Below are 22545 nucleotides of genomic sequence, written 5' to 3' on the forward strand. Positions count from 1 at the left end.
GTATCAATTCAGAAAACTCGAAGGAAGGGGATAATTGTCCTGGTGATTCATTAGTAAAGGAATTATTTTTCTGGATGCTACTGTAGACAAGGACCCATCAGTGAAATCCACTGAGTAGCTCTGCCCTTAATCTAAATCTCAATAACCGCGAAATAAAAAGACAAACGCAAATAACTCATGAATTTACTTAACAGTGTTTAATAATGGCTTTCATAACAATCTACAAATATTCAATAATGACAGAAACAAAGCGTATCGTAGATAGTACATCAGATCTGTTAATTAAATAGGAGCGATGATAAAAACCCATGAAAATACTTATCATGATCAATAAGTAGCTCCTGTGACCTTTCTCTAAGAACCAATAAAGCTTACTTATAAACTCTAGGTGACGTACAATATGCCGGTAATACATTTGTCATTTGTTTAAGTGTCGGAAGTACTTAACTAAAAGTCGGACATCATTTCATCTTCTAGACCGCATAATAATTCTGCAATAGCTGAAATATGGAAGAATAAAACATACAAAACAGAACATTTTTAAGGTGACGTTTTACATTGAAATTGCTAAATCTACCAAAATACATACCTGTATCTGAATATAATGGATCAACTGTTACTGATGCGGACTGTTGAGTTGTGTCAACAGCAGCACGAGTTGCAGTATTAGTGTTGCGAACTTTATCCGTATCTATGGTCAAGAAGTCACCAGATTTTCTGAAAGCTTGTGATGTGTTGTTTTTGGTCGCACAGTATGGATTTTGAGAAATATTTGACGCATGACTAGAATTTTGATTAGTGCTTGCTGATTTTGCGATATTCCTATCGACAAACGGTTTTTTTGTTTGTTTTATCGATGATGACGAATTAAAACTCATAGAAGATGATGTTGTTTTATCGGTTTGATTGCGGTTTCTGGGTATATTAAACTGTCGAGAGGGGTTTGTGAGAGGAGATGAAAATAATGAATTAGGTCTACTGGATATCGCCGGCGATACTAGTATCGGAGAGGACGTTTTTTCTTCAGAAATCTTCATCCAAAATTGTTCGTTTCTAGTATTGACTTGTTCTAGTAGACTACGTATTGACTGGGTATCCTTACAGTAAACTTGCCCATCTCTTTTATTGTAGATATACACGATATTGTTGAGAGTTATGTTTAGGTAATGTTTGCGCAACGTTGGACTAAAAACACCAATCTGAAATGATAACATTTATCAATTGTCAGCATGTATAGATTTGTCAGGAAACTGTATTTTTATGGATTATCTTTCTCGTTTACCTCGCCTAGAACCAGGGCTGATCCGGGTAGAAGTTCCATCTGGAGTTCTTTTACAACTTGTCTATGTAATGTTGCTTTGATATCGCCTCATGTCAAAAGAAAAACGTAGAACCATTAAAATACTGTAGAGATGACATTAACTTTATATATTACTTCACTCCTAGAATCAAGTTTAAAAGCGGTCAGTAGAAACATACCAGTAGGATCTTTAAAAATAGCACTAGCCTCTGCTCCAAATAGGTTGATACTATCCAGCAGTACACACATGAATGGAATTTTACAGTTCACCAGTTGCCTCTGGGCCGCCTACAAGAAAATACATTAAATAAATCATTTTAAAAAAGTTAGTCGAGATAATCTTATTAAAATGAAAATCCGATGTCATTTTACTGCAGGGCCAGATTTAAATATATTTTAAGGGATGGATCAAATACCTTTTCAATAACTTTTGAAATGCAATGCTGCTGACTGAGCTTAAACAAGTTTATTCCAATATCAGATTTCATTGTGCCCCACGATGAATCATCAAACTGACTGATTTGTGTCGATTGACTACACAGCACCTTTAAAACAAATATTTGTATAGTTGAGAAAGAAAAAATACACAAAAGAAATAAATGCACCGGTAATTTCACTTCATAACTTCAATTCATACCTTTAATGGAGGTTCTCTGGGGATTTTTTCGAAATCAGTATTTACGGTATGATCTGCAATAGCCTGACCAGGACTCTGAAATAATCAAAGTTGAATTTGATGCACGGGGCTTTTTCACAGAACGACTTTATGTAATCATATATCACGAAAAAATATACTATACTAATAACTGCACAGAAAACAATTTTTTTTAGTTGTTATTTACCAGTTTGGGGAGAGCACCAGCAGGTCCAGGAAATTTCCGTTTTAGTCGCCCTGAACGGATGTTTGGAGTCGTTTCTTGAAGCGGATAAGAGATTACGGGGGTGGTAAGTGAGACAGACTTGCATCTAGAATCATGACTTTTCATAGATTCCAGCAAATTGGCATCTGATAAGGTTCTTGACTCAGTTGCGTTAGTATCATTATGGTTAGACGACAATTTAGTCTTATTCCTAGAAAATATGGATGAACTTTCTCTGGTTTCAGAGAATGTTTGAGTGTCTATTTTGGTAAATTCAGCAGCTGGCAATATTTGATTATCTAGGTCATCACTCTTCTCAGTTACGTCAACGCTTTTCACTACACCATTTGGTCCACGTGAATTACAAATCGTGCTAGTCTTTAAAGCTTTGCTAGTAGCTCCAGTTACAGACGCTTTACTGTCGCGATTGAAGGACGAATCAAAGTCGGTTTCGTTGAGAATGATATCAAAGTCTGTATCCGACAAATCAAGGTCCCAGTGTATATCGCAACCCGACACAGCAGTTTTATTATTATTATTCCTATTGGTGCTGATTTCCACGGACAATTTTTCCTGCTTTTGACGATTTTTCCTGTTAATATCGTTTTCAACGCTATGATCGCTACTTGTCGTCCTCTTTGCAGTATTGTCACTCATTTGTGTAGTCCTCGATGATTCAGAAACCGGTGTGGAACCCAACTCGAATGAGGATCGATTATTTGCATTTGTTATTGATGTTGATTTTGAAGTGCTGAAAAACTCCTGGAAACATAAAAAACAATCAATGAATCTTCAAGAGAAAACATGGCCTAACTAATTGATTCAGTCAACTGTGACAATATGCCAGTCCAACTGTAGGACTGCCAGTGCCATGTTTAAAAGCCTGTGATGTATCTACCTTCTCCAGAAAAATTAAATCATCATCATCATCATCATCAAGACTGAACATCTTCTCTATGTTCGAGTTCAATCCTAAAAAATTAACAATTTAATCACAGACTATAAATCACATTACGTAAAAAGGTGAAAATTAGTAATATCAGCGTGATATCTGAGCACTTACCAACACTAGCATACTCTAAATATCACAATCCATCAAACAAATCAGTTGCCATTGATAAAAAAAGGCTGTTAACAACATATTATCGTAAAAAACATCGATGTTTTAGCCAGAGGTAAGTTGAATCTCCCGGGTAGATGGCAGCACCTACTGGTGTTGTTGATGCTCGAAGTCCAAAACCTCGTCCTTTGTGTAAATATGCGCCTTATGTTCCACCATACATACCAGTCAGGAATGCTCCAACTGTATCATTTAACCATAGCCTGGAGGGCTCCCCAAAAGATTATAACCCTACACGCAGAAAACCTGACGTTAGCCAAAACTCCAACGGTATTCCACGCCATACCTAAGGAAAATTGTTACAAATAACTCAGCTGATCATCCATGGGCTTCAGCAGAGGAACTGAGCGAGAATCTGACTAAATGATCAAACAACTTCTAAATTTCTAAACAACTTTACATTCATTTATTCAATTACACACAGAAACTTGGATATAAAGACAAAGCTACACCTAGAACTTGATTTTCAATTGTATTTTGCAAATAAATATAACATTCGTCCTTTTTCGTGATAAGATGTTAACTATAAACGTATATGTATTTTTCAACTAGGATTCAACTGTATTATACACGGATCCAGTACATGCTGCTTCGAATTCTATTGTAGTCTGGTAGTTGTTCAATTGGACCTGAAAAAATAGACATGTACGATTCACAAACCAGACATGCATACCTATGACATCCTCCATTGGGATTTGAACTGATGGCATCAAGAGTGCAAACAATACTCACCAATTGCAGCAATAGCTGGGCATTTATCATAGATAAATTTGGTGCAAACCTCTTTGACTTTCTTAGCATCTACTGCCTGTAATTGTAAATGATGCATTGTATAACTATCAAGGGCAATATAAATTCCAGAATTATGGACATTTAGGAATATGTAAACTTATCACGTACATCAATTCTAGCTTCTAATTCATGTGCAGGTACACGTCTTCCATAACACAACATCTGTCGACCAATGTCCTCACAAATAGGTGTCGATCCATCCAGTTGCAACAACATGTTCGTTCTCAACAAATTCTTGGCTCGCTGGACTTCAAATTCAGTTACATTATTGCAAAGTCTCATCCTACAAAATCATTAGCGTAAGTTTCATTCAGAAAAATCCGCTTTTCACCTGACATCGGCAACCAACACGTAACTGGCCAACAAATTGAACTCTCAAAATCAGACCATCATTTAAATTGTGATACTTACCATTCACTTTGAATTTGGAAAATCATGGTGTCTATTTGTAGGGGATCGCAAATCAAGTAAATACCCCTGAAGTAATCAAAACAAAATGAGTCAAAGAACCGCAGAAATTCTGGTATATCAAGCGTTAACAATGACATTCTACGATCCTTCTCTTACCAGAGTCCTGTATCAGTGTAACAAGTGCTGAATGATTGGAAACTGTGACACAGATTACCAGTAGCGCAGTTAGCGGCCAGTTTACTGCTGAGATGAGGTCCACCACCGTGAGAACGATCCCAGCTTCCGATCAATGAATTAGCGATCATCAACGGGATATTATCAGCATCGTCCCAACCAGCACCTTCAACGGCCATCGCGATATGAGCGAGTGGCATTCCATCATCTCTGATACGTATCTAATAAAACATCATTCAAGATAAAAATTCTGAGATAAATAACCTAGATAAAGTATGGCTGAATGAAAACGTGCGGGTCTCGTACCTCACTACCAGTGTATCTACACGGTGTCACGATAGGAACTTCTCCCTCGACGGCTCCAAGTCCCCCAAAATATTTCTCAGCCAAACCGACCAATTCATCGTGATCAACTCCTCCAGCACCCGCCAGTACAATACGAGGTCCCTTATAATGTGTGTTGATGTACTCCACAAGATCACCTTTTTTAATTGACCTGAAGAAGCATCAATGGAATTATCACTTTACACACCTTTTGATATATTTCTCATGGATAAGATTCATAGGTTCTTAATAGACTTACTTAATGTTGTCGGTAGGGCCTAAGATTGTGCGTCCCAGAGGTGTGCCCTGGAAAGCTGTTGAATGAAGATGATCGAAGATAACTTCTTGCAGATTTGTTTCAACTTCCTAAAAAGTAAGAGTTACCAGATGTTCAATGTAATTACATAGATAAACCCGCAATTTATTGGTTTAAGATATTGTGTGATATCGAAGCAGTACGTACCTGCATCTCTCTTAGAATAACGCTTCTTTCTCTGTCAATAGCTGATTCCTCTAATTTACTATTCTGTGTGATGTCGGATAAGATGTCCACAGCTACAAAAAGAAGATGACAACTTTTTAATATCTCTTTATATTCAACTTTTTAATAGTAAACTATAAGGAACGTAAGTGACAAAATCAGCAGTTCTCATTAATTCTACCTTTTTCGAGATCTTGAGAAAAGCACTTCGCATAGTAAACAGTTTGTTCCCGGGATGTGTACGCGTTTAAATGTGCTCCCATATTCTCAATTTCTAATTCCAAGTGTGTCTGAGAACGCTTCGAGGTACCCTGGAAATATTCATTCATGCTACCGTTGAACGTTATATGATTTCAATGTGAATCCGAGCTACGAGTTTCTAATCGTCAACAATTTTACCTTGAACGCCATATGTTCTAAGAAATGAGCAACTCCATTGTTCTTAGCATTTTCGAATCGACTTCCAGCATCAATCCAAATACCAACCTTGATGAAAAACGGAGAGTGCAAAGAATTATACGATATATTTATGTACCCAGTAAATAACAAGGGAAGTTCCAAACTGAGTTAGCTAATACATACAGTGGCTGTTGAAATACCAGAATCTTCCGTGGCTACACGTAACCCGTTCTTCAAAGTTGTTACTTTGGTCTCCGGTACATTCAATTGTACGGCTTCATTCGTTGATTGCCATCTTTGCGAAACTATCACCGGTAGGCGATTCTAGAATATATAAAAACACACGGTTTTATTCATTTAGGAGAAAAGCTAACAAAACCCTCTCAGGTGTGTTATTAAGGAATTGTTGAAGTACTAAGGACAATGTGTTCAGTATGTAAAAAATACAGGCAGTTTGAAATGATGGTCTGGTGCCAGAGGTAGTCAGTAACCTGCCGGTGGTTAAGTTTTACGATCGCATATTTTCACAAGCCATATACAAGCCTATTTGATTATAAAAGCTTACCACCAACGATTGGGTAACTAACTAGTACCAGTGGTAGAATGGTGCACTAGCACATAGCAGATTGTGGATTCAAAACTCAATACAGGAATAATGCCTATTACAAATATTCACTTCCTGAATGATCTTATATATTGATATGATCGGGGAGGGGAGGGAGTACGAAAGTCAGTGGATAGAAATCATAAAAGAACGCCAGCCCATGCTGAAGCTAAGCATTTATTTCCCCACACACTTAAAGGAAAGGGAGTTTCTCTTTAGTCGGTTCACTGGATCATTATCTATGAAATAATCAAAGTATTGGATTGAGTACTTGTACTATAATTCGACAAAATTACATAATGACCGACAGATGGCGTACTTTTCACATTTCTATTCCATTACTAAGTCCAATTTTGTACAATTCAAGCGCTTAATTCAAAGGAAATCAATGTAAATACGATTTAATCGATGTATTTTTGTTGACTGATGTATGATTCAAACCATAACACGTACCTGAGTTACTTTACTGAGGTAATTGTGAAGTGAGGGGACAACCTTCCAAAGTCGAGTCGCCATTTTGCTAAGGAAATGGAATAGGCAGAAAACGCGGATAGCTATTTGGATTGACGGACTGACGACATCGATCAATTTAAACTCTATCGCTCTTTATGTGAAATACAAAATATCGGATAAAAGCAAAAGTAGCAATTAGTATATAACATAGAACACACTACTGTGAGGCAGAAACTTGACGAACTAAAATGGAATACCAGTTAGTCTGAGTCCCAAACCGTCATTTGCGCCCCAATGGTTTATTCTACAACGAAAACTTGTGATAGGGTTGCGGTGGCTGCACAAAAACATCAAAGTCAATGAAGAAAAGCATTTGTTACAATCTATCGATCCTGTTAAACTCAAATTTAGCTCATTTATATGGTTTTGTGTAAATTTAGCGAAGTCATTCAGGATTTTTATTTCCTTTAGTTAAAGCGCGTACGACGTTTCGGCATTTAATTTTAACTCAACACAAAATGGTTGCCGAAGAAAGAAATAAATGCATTATGATCTGACATTTCGGCGAAAAGCTGCGTACATATTCGCATTTATTACTCATTATTGAGATTTGAACGAAGATGTTGTGGTAGGTTATGATATTTATGTTGAATAACTATGTTTTGCACTTACGAGATCGCGGAATAATTACCGGTATTGAAAATTTATGAGTATGAGTCAACTGGTCAAAAGAAAAGTGTCCGACTCCAACTCTTCCTCTCTCGTCTCAGCTCAGCCTCCACTCCTCCATCTCCGCTCCAGTCTTATACTCCTAGTCTGAGTGCAGCTCCTGACTGGCCTCTCAATTGTGAGATTATTCTGTCAGGCATACTCTGCATTGGAACCTAAATGCAAATGTATTCTAACTATTTTGCATCTGAATTTAATATTATATTCTTGTATTTGCAGTTACTTTTGACAGACCTTGAGAATGTGGTACTTTGTATTTGTAATTGTTTTATCTTGGCACCAGTCGGTTGCTTATCCAGCAGGTAAAAATTTAACACTTTTAATTGATAATCGTCTAAAGTTTGATTTGATGAATTCATGATGCTGAATGAGTATTCCGAATTCTGAATTGCAGGAACTAAATCTCCAGTCCGATGGCGTGTCAAGCAAACTGTCATAGTTGACATCCCTACCCTATCAAAAACAAAAAATCTAATGCGTGTGGTTTGGAAGTTTGGGCCAGAACTAAGAGACGTTGCAGAATGGACTACAGGCGAGGGATTTATTAGGTCGACAGATCAAACATTCAACCCACGGATATCGATGTCAAAAAATTATTCATTGATCATAAGGAACGCAGAGTTAACGGATACCGGGAGTTATACGTATATAGTTGAACGAGCTAACAACTCTTATAAACTTACTGACGAAGAATTGATCATCGTCGAAGGTAAATATGTCCAATCTTAATTCCGATCAGACCTATGTGACCTGGAAAACCTGGATAACTCGCGGAATGAAAAAAATTCTGAAAAACATGAAATTTTCTGCAAAACTTTGGATATGTTATGAGAATTTGGATATGTTATTGACCACGGGCTTCTTTAGCGATACTTGATTCATGAAAAATGAATAAATTGTAACATTTTAAACCAAGAAATTTACTCAGGGAATTTTGTATTATAACATGGAAAACTCAGGGAATTTGTTAATTGGCAGAAAGTAGCCACCTTGATGTAAGGTTATTGCAGAAAATTGTATTTGTGTTTGGAAATCAATTTTAGTTGTTTTGAGTGTAGATTTTATTTATTGTATTGCAGATAAGCCTAGTGCGCCAACGCAAGTGAAATTAACTGCCAAAGAACCGTACAATTTGTTATTGGAATGGAAGGGCAGCGATAACCATAACAGCAAAATTCAGCAGTATATCGTAACAATTAGGTAGCTGTTACTTCCTAAAATCCTTTGAGTGAATTTGATTGATGAAGGAATGTTTACTATTTGCACGAAATTTTGTGCTTATTAGTAATCATCATTGTTTTATCATGGTTTTATCTAAGTATTGAAACCTTAATGAATTCTGTGTCGTTGTTTTCTGTAGGACTCTAGAGGACAGTTGGGATTCGAGCCGTCGATACTACTATACCGCTGATGATTTGAAGTCTGATTATGCTTACAGTATTCCGAATCTCAAACCGTTCACTGACTATCAGGCTAGAGTTTCAGCTTTAAACGGAGTAGGCGAGAGTGACAGCAGTCTTGACACTGATGTGGTGAAGACGATGCAAGGAGGTGAACTTACTAAACTATAACGTTATCGGTGGTGTTATGGTCTTGAATTGCGAGTGATCAGTTCGATCAAATTAATCTCATCGAAATATCGTTATCATTGTAGTACCATCAAGTCCTCCGATCATTGATTGGTTCGCTGTCAAAAATACGAGTGTCCACCTCATATGGAAACCTCCACCACCAAACACTATCCATGGTATCATGGAGGGATATGTGCTCAGTTATGTGCTCAAAACGAGTTCGAGAAGTGAAGCTGTCAAATTAGAAATGAATTATGGTGTAAATACTTCAATGACATATTCGCTGATAGGAAAAGATGTAAGTTATGCAATTCTTCTAGATATTTTGATTTAGATAGTGGTATGGCGATGTGAAAATCTTTAAGGATATGAATGTTCGTCAATTGTTGATATTTATTTGTAGCCTGTGTCCGATAAGTTTATAGAAGAGTATGAAATTAAGGGACTATTATCTTATCGTGTATATAATATAAGTGTACGAGTTAAAAATGGATATCAAGTCGGTCCTCCAGCGACTAAAACAATCAGAACTCTACCTGGAGGTAAGTCGACCAGAACGAATGAGCCAGCCATGGTTGCTGTGTGTAGGAGCTAACTGCCCCCTTATCCCTTGAAGGTTCTCTTTCTGGTTATCCGCTCTTATTTCATTATCGAACTTCATTTCAGTTCCATCAGAACCAACGATTTATCACGTTTCTGATCAAACCTGGCATAGTTTCCGCGTTCAGTGGACTGAGCCTGTATTTCCAAACGGTGTTATTCAAGGCTACAAGTTATACTGGACGAGTAAAGGAACTGATACTGGTTGGGAAGGTATTGATGTCGATGGTACCTCACCTCAGATGCATGCATTTGTTAAGAATTTAGGTAAGTCGTCGACTATCAAAATTCTACGTGTTCTGGATGGACCGTGCCCAGGTAATCGCTTTCAAGAAGTAAAGCTATTCGAGATGTGAAAAATATATTTCAGAACCAAAGACGTATTATCGATTGGCTGTAGCGGCTCGTACAAAACAAGGATATAGTGCAAATAGCTCAATATATGATGCAATGACTGATATAAAAGGTTAGAAAATAAGTGATGCATAGACAGGGTGGGCATTTACCTGGAAATTCTGGAAAAAGTCAAGGAATTCTCCTTCGAAAAGTCAGGGAACAGTCGGGGAATTTTGTGTAAAGCTAAAAACGTGCATGTCAGGGGTATAGTCAAATGAAAAGTGAAGTCAAATAAAAGTGGCTGCCCTGATAGATCATTTCAGTTTGATAAATGTTCTCAAGAAATTCTTGTTTTATTTGATGATTTGTTGTATTTTATTCAAGGTCCATCTGCGCCGGTTATTTTAAATATAACGGCGAACGCCACGAGTCGTAGTATCCGCGTCAGGTGGAGACGACCGGAGGTTTTCGGCGAACGAATCGATCGATATCAAATTGTGTATGAACGCGTTCAGTCTCGTGTTCATATGATCATTCAAGGAGATCTGACTGAACAGGATGTGATACAGGTATATACAATACCGGCGGTAATACAATACTATATAAACTTGAAGCAATATCACTAACAACAACACCGATGTTTCTTATTTTTTTTATGCGCCAAACAAATTAGCTTACTGATTCCATTCAAAGTTGTTGACAAGATGGGTGGTCGGACAAATTCAAGTACCTTCAGTTGATTGAAGAAATGTAGCTAATGCTATTGGCTTTGTATTTATTTTTCAGGCTGATATTACCAATTTGTCCCCAAATAAATGGTACAAGGTATCAGTGTTCGGCGAGGCAAAGAGTATGTTTCATCGCGGTCAGTACTATCCAGGACAGTACTCTGAAAAAGTTGAAGTTTTCTTGCGAGGTATGTATTTCTCACTTATAGAACAGGTAGGGCACAAAATTGTTATTTTGATGATTCACAGGTTTCTATTTCGCCTATTTTCAGGTTTAGTAAAACAAAACGATGAGACATCAAACAATACTGCTGTGGTTGCTGTCAGCATTGTGCTCTGTGTTCTGATAATTGCTATTCTTATCGCCGTTGCTATTGTTTTAAGGTGCGTTTTAGATAATGTGTAGTAATTTATTCAAAAATATCCGATTTCATAACATAGGAACCTCCTTACTGTGTTGTCCGCTCTCAATTGAAATCAGTTATTGTTCTTTTTCAGACGATACTGGAGACAATATCCTCAATCTACACCTCTCGTCAAGTCAACTATTGTGGCTCTAGGAACGTATGGTATGTATAAAAAGGCGCTGCTCATTAAATGACAAATTCAAACCCCTGAGAACAGCAGAAATTATTTCGATGTTCCTAGCTGTTCCTTACTCATAGCATCATATATTCTTATATACTGCACTGTTCTTAGTATTTTCTCTCATTGATCTTTTCACATGAAAAGTTTACAAAATTGGAAAATCTCTGTACAAAATATTACAGCGATACGTTCTTCAGATGTTGTTGGCATTCACGCGTACTGTGTAAGTCGCACGCTGTGATGATGAATTTCATATCTGTCTCTAGATCGTCTGCATCCAGTGTTTTATCTCTTCGATTTATACGCGTACAAACAGCTAATTCCGTGAAAATCTCTTCGAATCGCTTTAATCTTTGAATACCGTGTGACTTGTAGATCTAGTCATCTGTTGTACGTGTGTATATTTCGATTGTTGCTTGCATACGGTTGCAGATCTTTGGGCTGTAATGAATATATACGCGTACATGTTATGATATGCATTTCATTCATGTGATCTCTTCGACTAACAAAAATCAATGAAATCCTGAATATTCCAAGTTTTAAGTGTTAAATCTTTTGTGATACTTGCAGACAAAATTGCTAATAAACCAGGTAAGAATAGTCGTGTTGTTTTACTCCTTATTTTAATAATCTTGTAACATCTTTACTTACCGACACAGTCTAGTTCTGGTAATTCAAAACCTGAACTAAGTTTTGAATTACATTGATAATGTTGTTTATATTTAGTTACAATATTTTCTCTACCCTCTAAGTCCGTGAAAACAAAATCCCTATTGCTTTTCATTTATGTTTTCCATTGATAGTTCTTCTATTTAATCTTTAAAATAAAACACGCATTACACTCACATAGCAAATTGTTAGAAGTTTAATTTTTAAGGGGTTGGCTTTAGATTAAATTTGCAGAGAAAATCAATAATACATTAACCAAACTAAGAAATATTCATATTATTTCATTCTTCTTCTTCTCTCATGTCTTCTGTGGTTGGCGGTAGTATAACCTATTAGTATTTGATGGTCAGATTCCTAAGCCTGGCAGGCAGCAGTTTTGAGGATAAATCTAACTTCCTGGTTTATGATTTCATCAGTATATATTTATTCAGTGCTCTTTACGTTCATTGAATTGAAACTGAACCAATTATCATAACCAGTATTCTCGTATCTATCATTTTCACTAACGAGCAAAATACACACTTTCAGGATGGGTGAAATTACTTTAAAGTGAGACCAGGAAGTGGAAAGCAAGTTCCATACATTAGTCAGTGGATCAATCAAAGAAGATAAAATTAAATATTGTCATTTAACGATTTCAGTCGATGTCATTTATAAAAACGTTTATAGTAGACAAAAACTTAGATAAAAAAGAATTAAATTCCCATGCAGTGGCATCATTGAGGTAAATAATGGTTTGGATATCGAAGAATGTAAACCCCTTAGGATATTCTACACATATTTCTGGTCTTGTGCGCCAAATTTGGCAAATGTCGTGGCTGAAGAGGAGTTGCGTGACAAACATTTTCTCACCACTGTCAATTATAGCAAGATGCAATTTAACCAATTAATAGTTATATTTGGCTATGATTATAGATGAAGTGGAGGTTTTCGGGGCTCTTAGTGTTAGTAGAATTTTACTGCGTAAGTTCAGTGGGTGAAATTATTACAGATTGGGACATTCTTGAAAAGACTCAGCTCCGTGACTATTGACTTGAATCTTATTTATTCATCGAATATACTTGTAGTATTTTCATGCTATTCACTATCGATCTATCAGTTGTAATGATGTATGTTGCTTTCAGGTCCAGGAACTGACCAACTGTGTGTATCTTACACTGATAATAATGTACAACATAAACCTGGTAAAAATCCTATCTAACCGTAACACACTTTTACACTATAGCATCCATCTGTTCTCTTTATTATGTACATTACATTCTCTTGTTGGTCTCGTGGTTTCATGACATTTGAATTCTTGATCGTTGCTGGAACATGTCGAATCTTTTACCAGCATGTGAAGTCAACTGCTGTTTTAAGACTATTTAGAATGAAGTATGCATAAGAGAATAAGATGTTATTCAGAAATATTTCTGGGGCTATGGGTTCTGTGTTGTGGTGTTTGTCAATTGTTATGTTTTCATTCAAATAAGAAAGGACAAGTCTCCTTGTATTTATCTTACACAATGCACTCTTTTATTTCTAATTTAAGATAAATGTTGTGTTGGGCCCAAATTGTGTGCTTATTTTTGTAGCTTTTCCATTTTTCTTTACGCATGCAAATATAAATTAATCTTATTAATAGGTTTCGACCTGCAACATAGTTTTTCAATTGCAAAGTTTGGACATCCTGAAGGAACCCGATTTTTCTGATTTTCCAAAATTTGAGAAAATTTTGTTTACTGGCCACTTGTCATTAATGCTGTATCATGAAGAATAATGCTATGTTTTTATTCTTGGGTTCCAATAAACCGGATTTATTTCATTTGTCCCAATGATACAGATTAAGGCAGGTTTCAAATGAACATACTTTGGTTTCAGTTCAGGATTGTATAAACTCTACCTGCCTTCTATCATGTTTACAGATTATGTTATTCCAGAAAAAGTAGAATGTATTGTGGTTGAAACAAATGCTCTAGAAAAGAGACCAATCAAAACCTGCCTTAGTAGAATCGACTCTATTTATCAGACCAATACTGATAAACTAATGGAGAGTATTGTTCGGTTGTTCCTTTTAGAAAGTTTACATTGCTTCGAAAGGATGGTTCACAGTATTTTAGAATTTCTGATAATTTAATTCAGTCATTTGACCCATATGTATGCGGGTAATGTGATAATATGAAAATTAGTTTTCAGATCTTGTGTAAATCATAACTTCCTCATGTATTCATAACTGTATTGCGCAAATCATTTCATTCTGATATTTCACACACTGAAATGAAGCTGTCGTTGTCCTTTGGTTTATGAAATCAAAATCGATTGAATTCGCACATTTTCTTGTGATTGATAATATGATGAATTTGGAATATAATCCGCGTGTTTATGAAAAGTTACGCAAGAGAAACCAAAATTAGTTTGTGTATAACATTGGCATGTTCGGAATTAATGTATAGATGTGTGGAATATATAAGGAAGAATGTATTGTATTTGTTTGGTCAGTGTACACTCGGATTAGACATTATCTAGCATGGATTCATGGAACGATGTGTTCATTGTTATGTTTTTTCTCGGAGCCGGAGTTGGAAGAAGATTCGTCTTCAGATGATCTTTTGCAATCCCGCTCTAATTTCTATGTGCAAACCGAATGTGATGATGATATTGAAATTCTAGATGAAACTCTTGTTTCAGAACTTGACATTTCATCACCGTGTACGGATTTACTTTTTATTCATTATCAAAATTCTAATTGCTTGAATAACTTGACTAGGATTAAAACTTTTATGCGAATTTCGATTATTTTGCATTTTTGTGTCCTAAAGCTAAACAGCTGGCTTTTTTCTCCATTTGTTAGATGAATCTGATGGTCATGGTGCTATTGAGGTAAAGGATTTCCCGAAACATGTTGCAAAACTTCACCAGGACAGTGATATGGGATTTTCGCAGGAATATGAGGTGGGCTTGGATTGAAGTGTTTTTTCGAGTACTGTAGCCTAATTTGTAATTGCTTCATGCTTTGAATAATACGTGATGCTTTTTTCTATTGTATACTTTTAGGAGCTCCATGCAAGTGGGAGAACTGATCTAACTTATGCTCATTCAACCGATACTGAAAATAGGGATAAAAACAGATACACCAATATAAATGCTTGTAAGGGAACCATGAAAGCACATTTACCGTAAGATTGCTTTGAAATGGAATCATTTTCCACTCAATAATTCTCTCAATATGTTTCAGATGACCACAGCAGAGTTGTATTAGGTCCATTAGGTGGTGATAAAAAACACAGTGACTACATAAATGGCAATTTTGTAGATGTAAGTACAAAACACCTGATTTATCCTGGAAAATGGAAAGAAATGAATTTGTTTGAATTTTTGTTGATAGGGTTATCATAAGGAAAAGGCTTACATAGGAACCCAAGGACCAATGCCTCATACTTTCTCAGACTTTTGGCAGATGATCTGGGAACAGAACTGCACTGTTATTGTGATGATAACAAATCTAGTTGAAAAAGGAAAGGTAAGCAAACAAAAGGTTGATAGATTCCTGCAATCGAATATTATGATAAGTAAATGGGTTATTTCAATGCTAATGTATACCTGATTGTTGTACATTGTGATGTTGATTGTATGTGTTTTTTTTTTCAGTTAAAATGTGATCAATACTGGCCATCAGAAGGTAATACCACGTACGGTTTTATTCAAGTGAAACTGTTAACAACTGATGTAAAAGCTCATTACACAATACGGCGGTTTACTGTGAAAAATGTGCGGCACAAAAAGGTAGGTATCTGAACATGTAAACACTACCAGCTAATTTCAATCCAAAACTGTAAAATAACTTCGGTCTCGGTCTCTAACAATCATTATTATGTTTTCCAGCACCGTGGGAATGAGCGAATTGTGTATCAATATCATTACACCGATTGGCCCGATTTCGGTGTTCCTGATTATACATTACCGGTGTTAAGACTAGTCAGAGAATCATCAGCCATGAATTCTGAGACATCTGGTCCAATTGTTGTTCACTGCAGGTGATTATTACCCGCCGTTCTAAACATATCAATTACTTTTGGTTGAAAGGATGAGTCATGTATATGCCCCAATGGGATTCAAATAAAACAAAGAGGTTAGTTTCATGTTCAATGAACTAGGGTTTTGATGAATTTATTTTATCGTATGTTTACTACAGTGCTGGTGTAGGACGTACAGGAACGTATATAGTGTTGGACAGTATGATGCGACAGATAAGAGATAAAGGAACGGTTAATGTATTTGGGTTCCTCCAACACATTCGAAATCAAAGGAATTATCTTGTACAAAGAGAGGTGACTTATTTTCGTTTTTTCGGTGTTTCTGTAGCGTCTGAAGTTAAAACATATAAACACAAATTAGTCGAAACATAAAACATATAACTTAGAACCAGAATCAACTGGACAAACATAACCGTATATATTTGTCTTCAGATCCAGTATGTTTTTATCCACGATGCTTTATTGGAGTTTGTCCTGAATGGTGGTGAAACTGAAGTGATAGCTCGAGATCTGAGCATGTATGTACTGCACATAAATGATACATCAGAGACGGATGAGCTTACTCCATTCCAGAAACAATTTCAGTTGATTACCTCTTATAAACCTAAAGAGTATGACATGGCCGCAGCTCTCAAACCGTTCAATAAGGCAAAAAATCGACAAGATGCCCCATTACCAGGTACGTTCCATTGATTATATCTCAGTATATTTCAATTGGGCACAAATAATTCACCCAACATTTAAAATGAACTTTTACAATTGATATTGATATATTGTAGTTGCTGATACGAGGGTAATGTTATCTGCAATACCAGGTGTTGATGGATCTGATTATCTCAATGCTTCATTTCTTCATGTAAGTTTTTAGATAAAAGTTCTATATAATTTGCTGAAATGAATCTCTATCCATTGATATGTAAAGAATATTCATCTTCGTGGTTATTTGTATAGGGATATAACCACAAAAAGGAATACATAGTGGCTCAGCATCCACTTAAAGAATACATGGAAGATTTCTGGAGAATGATCTGGGATCAAAATTCATCAACTGTCGTTGTGTTAACAGAAATCAAAGATCCAGTAAGTCATTAAATGAATCGCATTTTGAAAATAATGAGATTCCCACCATAAGCAATGTAATACTGGTGATTATTTGTAGGATTACACTAAATTCTGGCCTGTTATGGAGGAGCACTTGGATTGTTATAATTTCAAAGTCAGTCAGATAGAAGAACGTCAAAACCTGAACAGTGTCACCCTAGACTTTTTACTCGAATCTAAACAGGTAATTTATTCATATTTAAGCAATCAGAAGATAACTTGAGGTTTACCGCTAGGTTATTATGGATGGCATAGTCGCATTGTTTGCATTGTATTTATATAGGATGACTACGAGCTTATGACGAGGATAATTTGTTCGTCGTATTGGCCGGACGGTTGCGAGAACCTCAGTCGGGCATTCGAACTTCTAGTTACCGTCAAAAACTGGTACACTGATCATCGTTCTGGACCAATTATTGTCGTAGATTGGTAACAACATTTCTCTTCACGCTAGTTTACTAATATTTAAGTATAAATGGGTCAGTAAATACTATAAAGATGTTTCATATTTTGACCTTTGTAGTATGGGTGGTGTGACTGCTGCTACTTTCTGTGCTCTATCAACATTATACGACCAATTACATCACGAAGGCAAAATTGATGTCTATGAAATTGGTCGTATGTATTACCTAGAACGGCCTGGTGTATTCAAGAATGAGGTAAATCTTTTTGACTGAAGTAATGCGTTTATAAATTCATTAATTCTGATCGAAGTCTTGTGTCGCATTAAAATGTGACTTATTCGACGAAATTTTGTTGTGAATTTTACAGGAAGATCTGTCATTCATATACAAGGCAATGGAAAGCATTAGCAAAGACATTGTTGAGAAGGAATCTAGTGTGATGAATGGATATCATGCCCCGGGAAGTCCTCATAACAATCACACGCCATTACTACACAATTCATTATCTCACAGTCATAATCTAAACAACATGTCCATCCAGTACCGCCAGCGACAAGGAGAACGACCGCCACGTCCTGAAACAACCATCTGATAGTGCGAATATTGTTGTTTGCAGCTTATGTTATCCAGTGCATGCATTTATAGTCATACACAGGCATCTCCGGGTGGAATACGGGTGGATAGAAATCAAACTCAAGATCAGTGATCTTTAGACAATTATATTTCAAAATTATTATATTTAGATATATATATATCTATTGAAATGATATACCGGTACTAAGATTCTATGGCTTCATAGTATGAAATTGTTAGTTGCCAATTGATGTGATATCTTTGGCCGTTTGGTTATTAGGAAATACCACTTTTAACTTGTAGTATATTGGTAGGATACAAGTCGAGGAGATGTCTATGTTACACCTTGTAATGTCTCTCTAGTCCGTGTTGATGTGATGTTTTATTAAGAATCCTATAAGATATACGGCTCTCTTTTAACTGAAAGTTGGATATTTAATGCGCTTGTTGCACTGCAAATGATCCCAGCAATTCCTAAATCTGGCGCATTTCTTAAAGAATGCAAAGCTAATTTGACCATTATCAATGTATTTCACTGTAATCAACTTTACATAACATTCTATACATGTAATCTCTTTCATTATTATTGTTGTGTAGTTGTAATGAATATCTTTGCGCGTGTTTCTAAAACGCCCCGAAAGATTTTTGTCTTTCTCATTAATCATGCTGGTCATATTTTATTAAGTAGAGTAGATTGAATGGTACTGTTTCAGTTATTTCGCTCAGAAATCGTGGTTAGTTTGTATACTTCTGCTGGTTGATTTCTTAGTTGGAACGAATATGATGCCTTCGTAAACTTTTCATTGGGAAAGTATTGAGTGTATGTGAACAATTTGCAAGCATTTTTATTTAATTTTCAAACAGCTCAGCAAATCTGTTTTCAGGTTCACTTATAGCTAGATCAACGTTGACAGTATATATCATGGGAATGATTGGAACTCGCTTTATTTCACATTCTTTTGATGTCAATAGAATCTTGGAACTGAAACTTGATAAGTTCTTCAGTTCTCCTTTAACTGACCTGATCTGGGAACTTGCTTGAAAATCTAAAATCGTAAGCGTTGTATCATTGGTTCGTGATGAATTGAGCTTAGTTTATTCTAGATGTACTGCGGTACATTTTATTTTTTTGTTGGACAATTCGAGCTGGTCGAAATAGTTGTCTCCTTGTTGATTATTCCAGTTTATTTTTGTGACTATATTCGAATGAATGTTGTGAGATTGTGAATTGTATATAAACCATACTCTAGTGTTTAGCTAAGTCAGTAATTTTAGAACTTATAATTTAAAAGTATATAAGTTTCTTTTACTTGTGATACAAAAAGAATTGTACATGCTTTTGTATTTGGTTATTTCTGTGTGTGTATATGGTTATTATTCTTTACAATATGGATTGTTATTCGGGAAATGATTTGTTTACTAAAATGTACCTGTAGTTGGAAAAAAATTGAGATTCACCTTAGATTTCTAGCTCCTTGGCACTAATAACGAATATAGATATTGATAGTGTAAATGTCAGTGTACTGACCAGTACTAAATTCATGTACAAGTAATATGAGAAAATTCTTTTTGTTGTTGGATTTTTGTGCAACTACTGCCAACCTTTTGTTATGTTTGGCAACGTGCATGTTTAGTTGATCGTTCTTTTCCTTAACTATTGTACGTAGTGTCGATATGAACTTAGAGTAATAAGACTGTATTACTCCAAAAGATATGACAAATTTACGACTGATTTATCTCCTCGTTAGTGAAAAATCATATTTATGAAATACAGACAGCGATCCTGGTGAAAACATCAGGTCTTTTCAACCTGTATTGCATAATTATCGTAATTTTGTACGCGTGACAAAATTCTGATTATGTATATGCAAATAATGATAACGCACACAGTTCTTACAATATACTGATTCCATTGAAAATCATCATTGTCTGAAGAATCTATTTTCAATCCCGTGAAAACCTTAAATCCTATTTATATCAATATGACATGGTTTCACTTAGATCAGCCTGCAAGAGGATTTGCAGTCATCTGTTATCGTAGATCCAGCTACATATATACTGTACATTTCGACTTTGATATTTTTGTATAAATCATTTTTATAAAATTTGCCACTGCGATGTTGCTTTTCGGCTTCATTTCGTATATTTTCTAAAGATCAATATTGTTTTCTATTGATAAGTCTTGCTACGTACAATTTATGATGCAAATCAATGTCGAGGTGTGTGTTTTTGCTTTATGTGCTAAAATGCTGTTGATGCTTCAGAAGTATTGGCTGCATAGAAAAAGTAAAAAAGATTAACTATACATCTAATAGAATCGGCCTTGGACCAGTAGTTTTCAGACTTAAACCTGGCCGATTTATGTTAAGTTTTAAAGTAAAACGAAGCATGGTCTTAAGTTTTAGAATTTCTGCTTCCCCATATTTTGCAAGGTGTATACATATATTACTATTTATTACGTGAAATATTAATTCGATTAAAAAGCATTAAGCAATTATATCACTTGGCTTATTCTCGATCATATTTGGAATATATTCACTTTTCCTGTCAGCTGAAAATATATATCAACGGCTACATACAAATGAATAACATTGACTGGAATGAAGCTTTGTAAAATTTCTTTTTTTGTTATATTATTTAATGTGATTGTAAATGAAGATGTTATGTAAATATAAGATACAATAAAGATAGAAATGATACGTGTTGTGTACATTACGAATAATCGACGATTATTATTATGATTATTATTATATACATGTAATTATGGCGAGATGTCTAAAATTAAACAGAACAAATTGCTTTCAAATTAACTCTTCGAATTTGTCTTTTCTTAATTTCCATAAAGGAGACTTTAAATGGAGTAAGTGAGGTAACCCAAGCGAAATGAATAAAGGCGATCTAGAGGAATAGCTTTCTACGTACATGTACATGAAATCAATAGACAAATAATAAGAAAACCAATTAAATCACAAAAAAGATTTGTATTCGAACCCAACCGTTGTGTGTACGCGCTGAGCCTGTGGGGTGGAGAAATGATGGAGTAGTAAGATGTTTGGGGGAAAATGCAGGAATTACCGACATTTCATTTTGCTGACTCGTACCAAATGTGTAGGTCTACGATTTTTGCCGATTTCTGCAGAAAAGTGTGTCACAGAAATAATCACGAATTTCTTGTCCAAGTAAAAGATATATATAGAAATTTATGACATAGTTTAAAGTTAAGAAATTATTGAATATATTATAAATGAAATATTGCTGGTCTCCAGGAATTGGCAAAAATGCAGTAATAGTGGTTGGAATCGTGAATAACGTAAACGCCAGCGAAACTGTCACAAGCATTATCGTTGTACGTTTTGCTTTCGTGATTTTCTTATCAGTTGAAACTATTGAACCTTTGAATAACTGGACAATTATAACGATATTGGAAGTAATAATTAAGGTCAATGGCACCACATACACGTAGACAACGCCGAAAATATTAATGATTATGAATTCGTTGAATGAGCGGTAGTGACATCCGAAATGTTTGGAAAAATCCATAATCGTTGGAAGAATTCCTACAACCATAGCGTTCACTACGAAAATGACCGCTATAACACATCGTGCGAATCTGGGTGTGCATATCAAACGAGACGTGAACGGGAAGAGCACAACTGCCGCACGTTCTAGAGAAATAGCTACTATAAACCATGAACTCGTAAAGCACGAAAGCTCCATTATATATTCGTAAATTTGACAACTTATCAACGAAATCATCAGATTTATTGGACCGACGTTTGGGTGAAATAGGACATACTGTATCACAGGCATCAGCGTGCAGTTCAGACAAAACATATAATCGCAGATAGATAAGCCGATAAGATAATTAGCATAAGATAAACTACGAAATTTATGACTTATCATTATGAGGAAAGTAGCTGAATTTCCGAATGCTCCCAGTGAAAATACGATCAGCAAAAATACTATTGTTACCACGCGATGAATACCAGATTTATTTTGCACAGACATAAGTAAAATGTAACTACTGTACGCCCGACCAATCTGCATATTTGTAGAATTCTCCGTAGAATTCATGATTTACGAGAAACCACGAGTCAGATGATTATGAAAAATATGAAAAATGAAGGATGTCTCCTGCACTGTATATCTATTCATATTTGTTCATGTCAATCTTGTTTGATTTTACTACGAATACATATTTGTCACATAATCAAATCAGTCGTTCAACAATCATCCGACTTATTGGTGTTGAATTGTTAATTTGTAAAACTTCGCATAGAATTGATTCAACCAACTTAAATGTGATATTGTAAAT

The 22545-nt window shown here is 35.6% G+C and overlaps 3 protein-coding genes across 3 annotated transcripts; 1 reads left to right on the forward strand and 2 right to left on the reverse strand.

Moving 5' to 3' along the window:
- Window positions 1-218: 218 nt before the first annotated feature.
- Window positions 219-3357, reverse strand: LOC141902380 (uncharacterized). Its single transcript, XM_074790079.1, has 9 exons — window positions 3224-3357; window positions 3059-3132; window positions 2143-2922; window positions 1938-2012; window positions 1717-1845; window positions 1480-1588; window positions 1283-1368; window positions 590-1199; window positions 219-500 (listed from the first exon to the last, which is right to left on the reverse strand). The coding sequence occupies exons 2-9, from the start codon at window positions 3107-3109 to the stop codon at window positions 448-450; spliced, it is 1893 nt and encodes a 630-aa protein (XP_074646180.1). The 5' UTR covers window positions 3110-3132; window positions 3224-3357; the 3' UTR covers window positions 219-447.
- A 306-nt stretch (window positions 3358-3663) lies between these two features.
- Window positions 3664-7053, reverse strand: LOC141901392 (mitochondrial-processing peptidase subunit beta-like). The gene is made up of 12 exons (XM_074788600.1): window positions 6919-7053; window positions 6045-6185; window positions 5862-5948; window positions 5644-5773; window positions 5445-5536; window positions 5241-5347; window positions 4964-5153; window positions 4640-4878; window positions 4484-4549; window positions 4181-4355; window positions 4013-4088; window positions 3664-3909 (listed from the first exon to the last, which is right to left on the reverse strand). Exons 1-12 carry the CDS (start codon window positions 6979-6981, stop codon window positions 3845-3847), a joined length of 1431 nt encoding a protein of 476 aa, XP_074644701.1. The 5' UTR covers window positions 6982-7053; the 3' UTR covers window positions 3664-3844.
- Window positions 7054-7389: 336 nt separating this feature from the next.
- Window positions 7390-20999, forward strand: LOC141901580 (putative receptor-type tyrosine-protein phosphatase mosPTP-1). Its single transcript, XM_074788907.1, has 28 exons — window positions 7390-7546; window positions 7867-7949; window positions 8042-8356; window positions 8727-8847; window positions 9008-9198; window positions 9302-9516; window positions 9622-9760; window positions 9885-10085; window positions 10189-10284; window positions 10539-10723; window positions 10941-11070; window positions 11155-11266; window positions 11381-11451; window positions 13264-13323; window positions 14970-15070; window positions 15173-15266; window positions 15354-15433; window positions 15504-15638; window positions 15767-15901; window positions 16001-16152; window positions 16311-16446; window positions 16585-16831; window positions 16932-17008; window positions 17104-17232; window positions 17312-17437; window positions 17537-17682; window positions 17777-17912; window positions 18025-20999. The coding sequence occupies exons 2-28, from the start codon at window positions 7889-7891 to the stop codon at window positions 18247-18249; spliced, it is 3816 nt and encodes a 1271-aa protein (XP_074645008.1). The 5' UTR covers window positions 7390-7546; window positions 7867-7888; the 3' UTR covers window positions 18250-20999.
- Window positions 21000-22545: the final 1546 nt, after the last annotated feature.

This window comes from Tubulanus polymorphus, chromosome 3, assembly GCF_964204645.1.
Source record: "Tubulanus polymorphus chromosome 3, tnTubPoly1.2, whole genome shotgun sequence".
Taxonomy (NCBI): domain Eukaryota; kingdom Metazoa; phylum Nemertea; class Palaeonemertea; order Tubulaniformes; family Tubulanidae; genus Tubulanus; species Tubulanus polymorphus.

What these genes read in the sequence shown, in the direction of transcription:
- LOC141901392 (XM_074788600.1), bottom strand. Translation starts at nt 6,981, where the DNA reads ATGGCGACTCGACTTTGGAAGGTTGTCCCCTCACTTCACAATTACCTC. An exon ending in TTATTCTAAGAGAGATGCAG is followed by an intron (nt 5,348 to 5,444) that starts GTACGTACTGCT and finishes CTTACTTTTTAG; the next exon opens with GAAGTTGAAACAAATCTGCA. An exon ending in AATTAGAAGCTAGAATTGAT is followed by an intron (nt 4,089 to 4,180) that starts GTACGTGATAAG and finishes TTACAATTACAG; the next exon opens with GCAGTAGATGCTAAGAAAGT.
- LOC141902380 (XM_074790079.1), bottom strand. Translation starts at nt 3,109, where the DNA reads ATGTTCAGTCTTGATGATGATGATGATGATGATTTAATTTTTCTGGAG. An exon ending in CTGGTGCTCTCCCCAAACTG is followed by an intron (nt 2,013 to 2,142) that starts GTAAATAACAAC and finishes TGATTATTTCAG; the next exon opens with AGTCCTGGTCAGGCTATTGC. An exon ending in TATTTTTAAAGATCCTACTG is followed by an intron (nt 1,369 to 1,479) that starts GTATGTTTCTAC and finishes TTTTGACATGAG; the next exon opens with GCGATATCAAAGCAACATTA.
- LOC141901580 (XM_074788907.1), top strand. Translation starts at nt 7,889, where the DNA reads ATGTGGTACTTTGTATTTGTAATTGTTTTATCTTGGCACCAGTCGGTT. An exon ending in TGCAATGACTGATATAAAAG is followed by an intron (nt 10,285 to 10,538) that starts GTTAGAAAATAA and finishes ATTTTATTCAAG; the next exon opens with GTCCATCTGCGCCGGTTATT. An exon ending in CCAATTATTGTCGTAGATTG is followed by an intron (nt 17,683 to 17,776) that starts GTAACAACATTT and finishes TGACCTTTGTAG; the next exon opens with TATGGGTGGTGTGACTGCTG.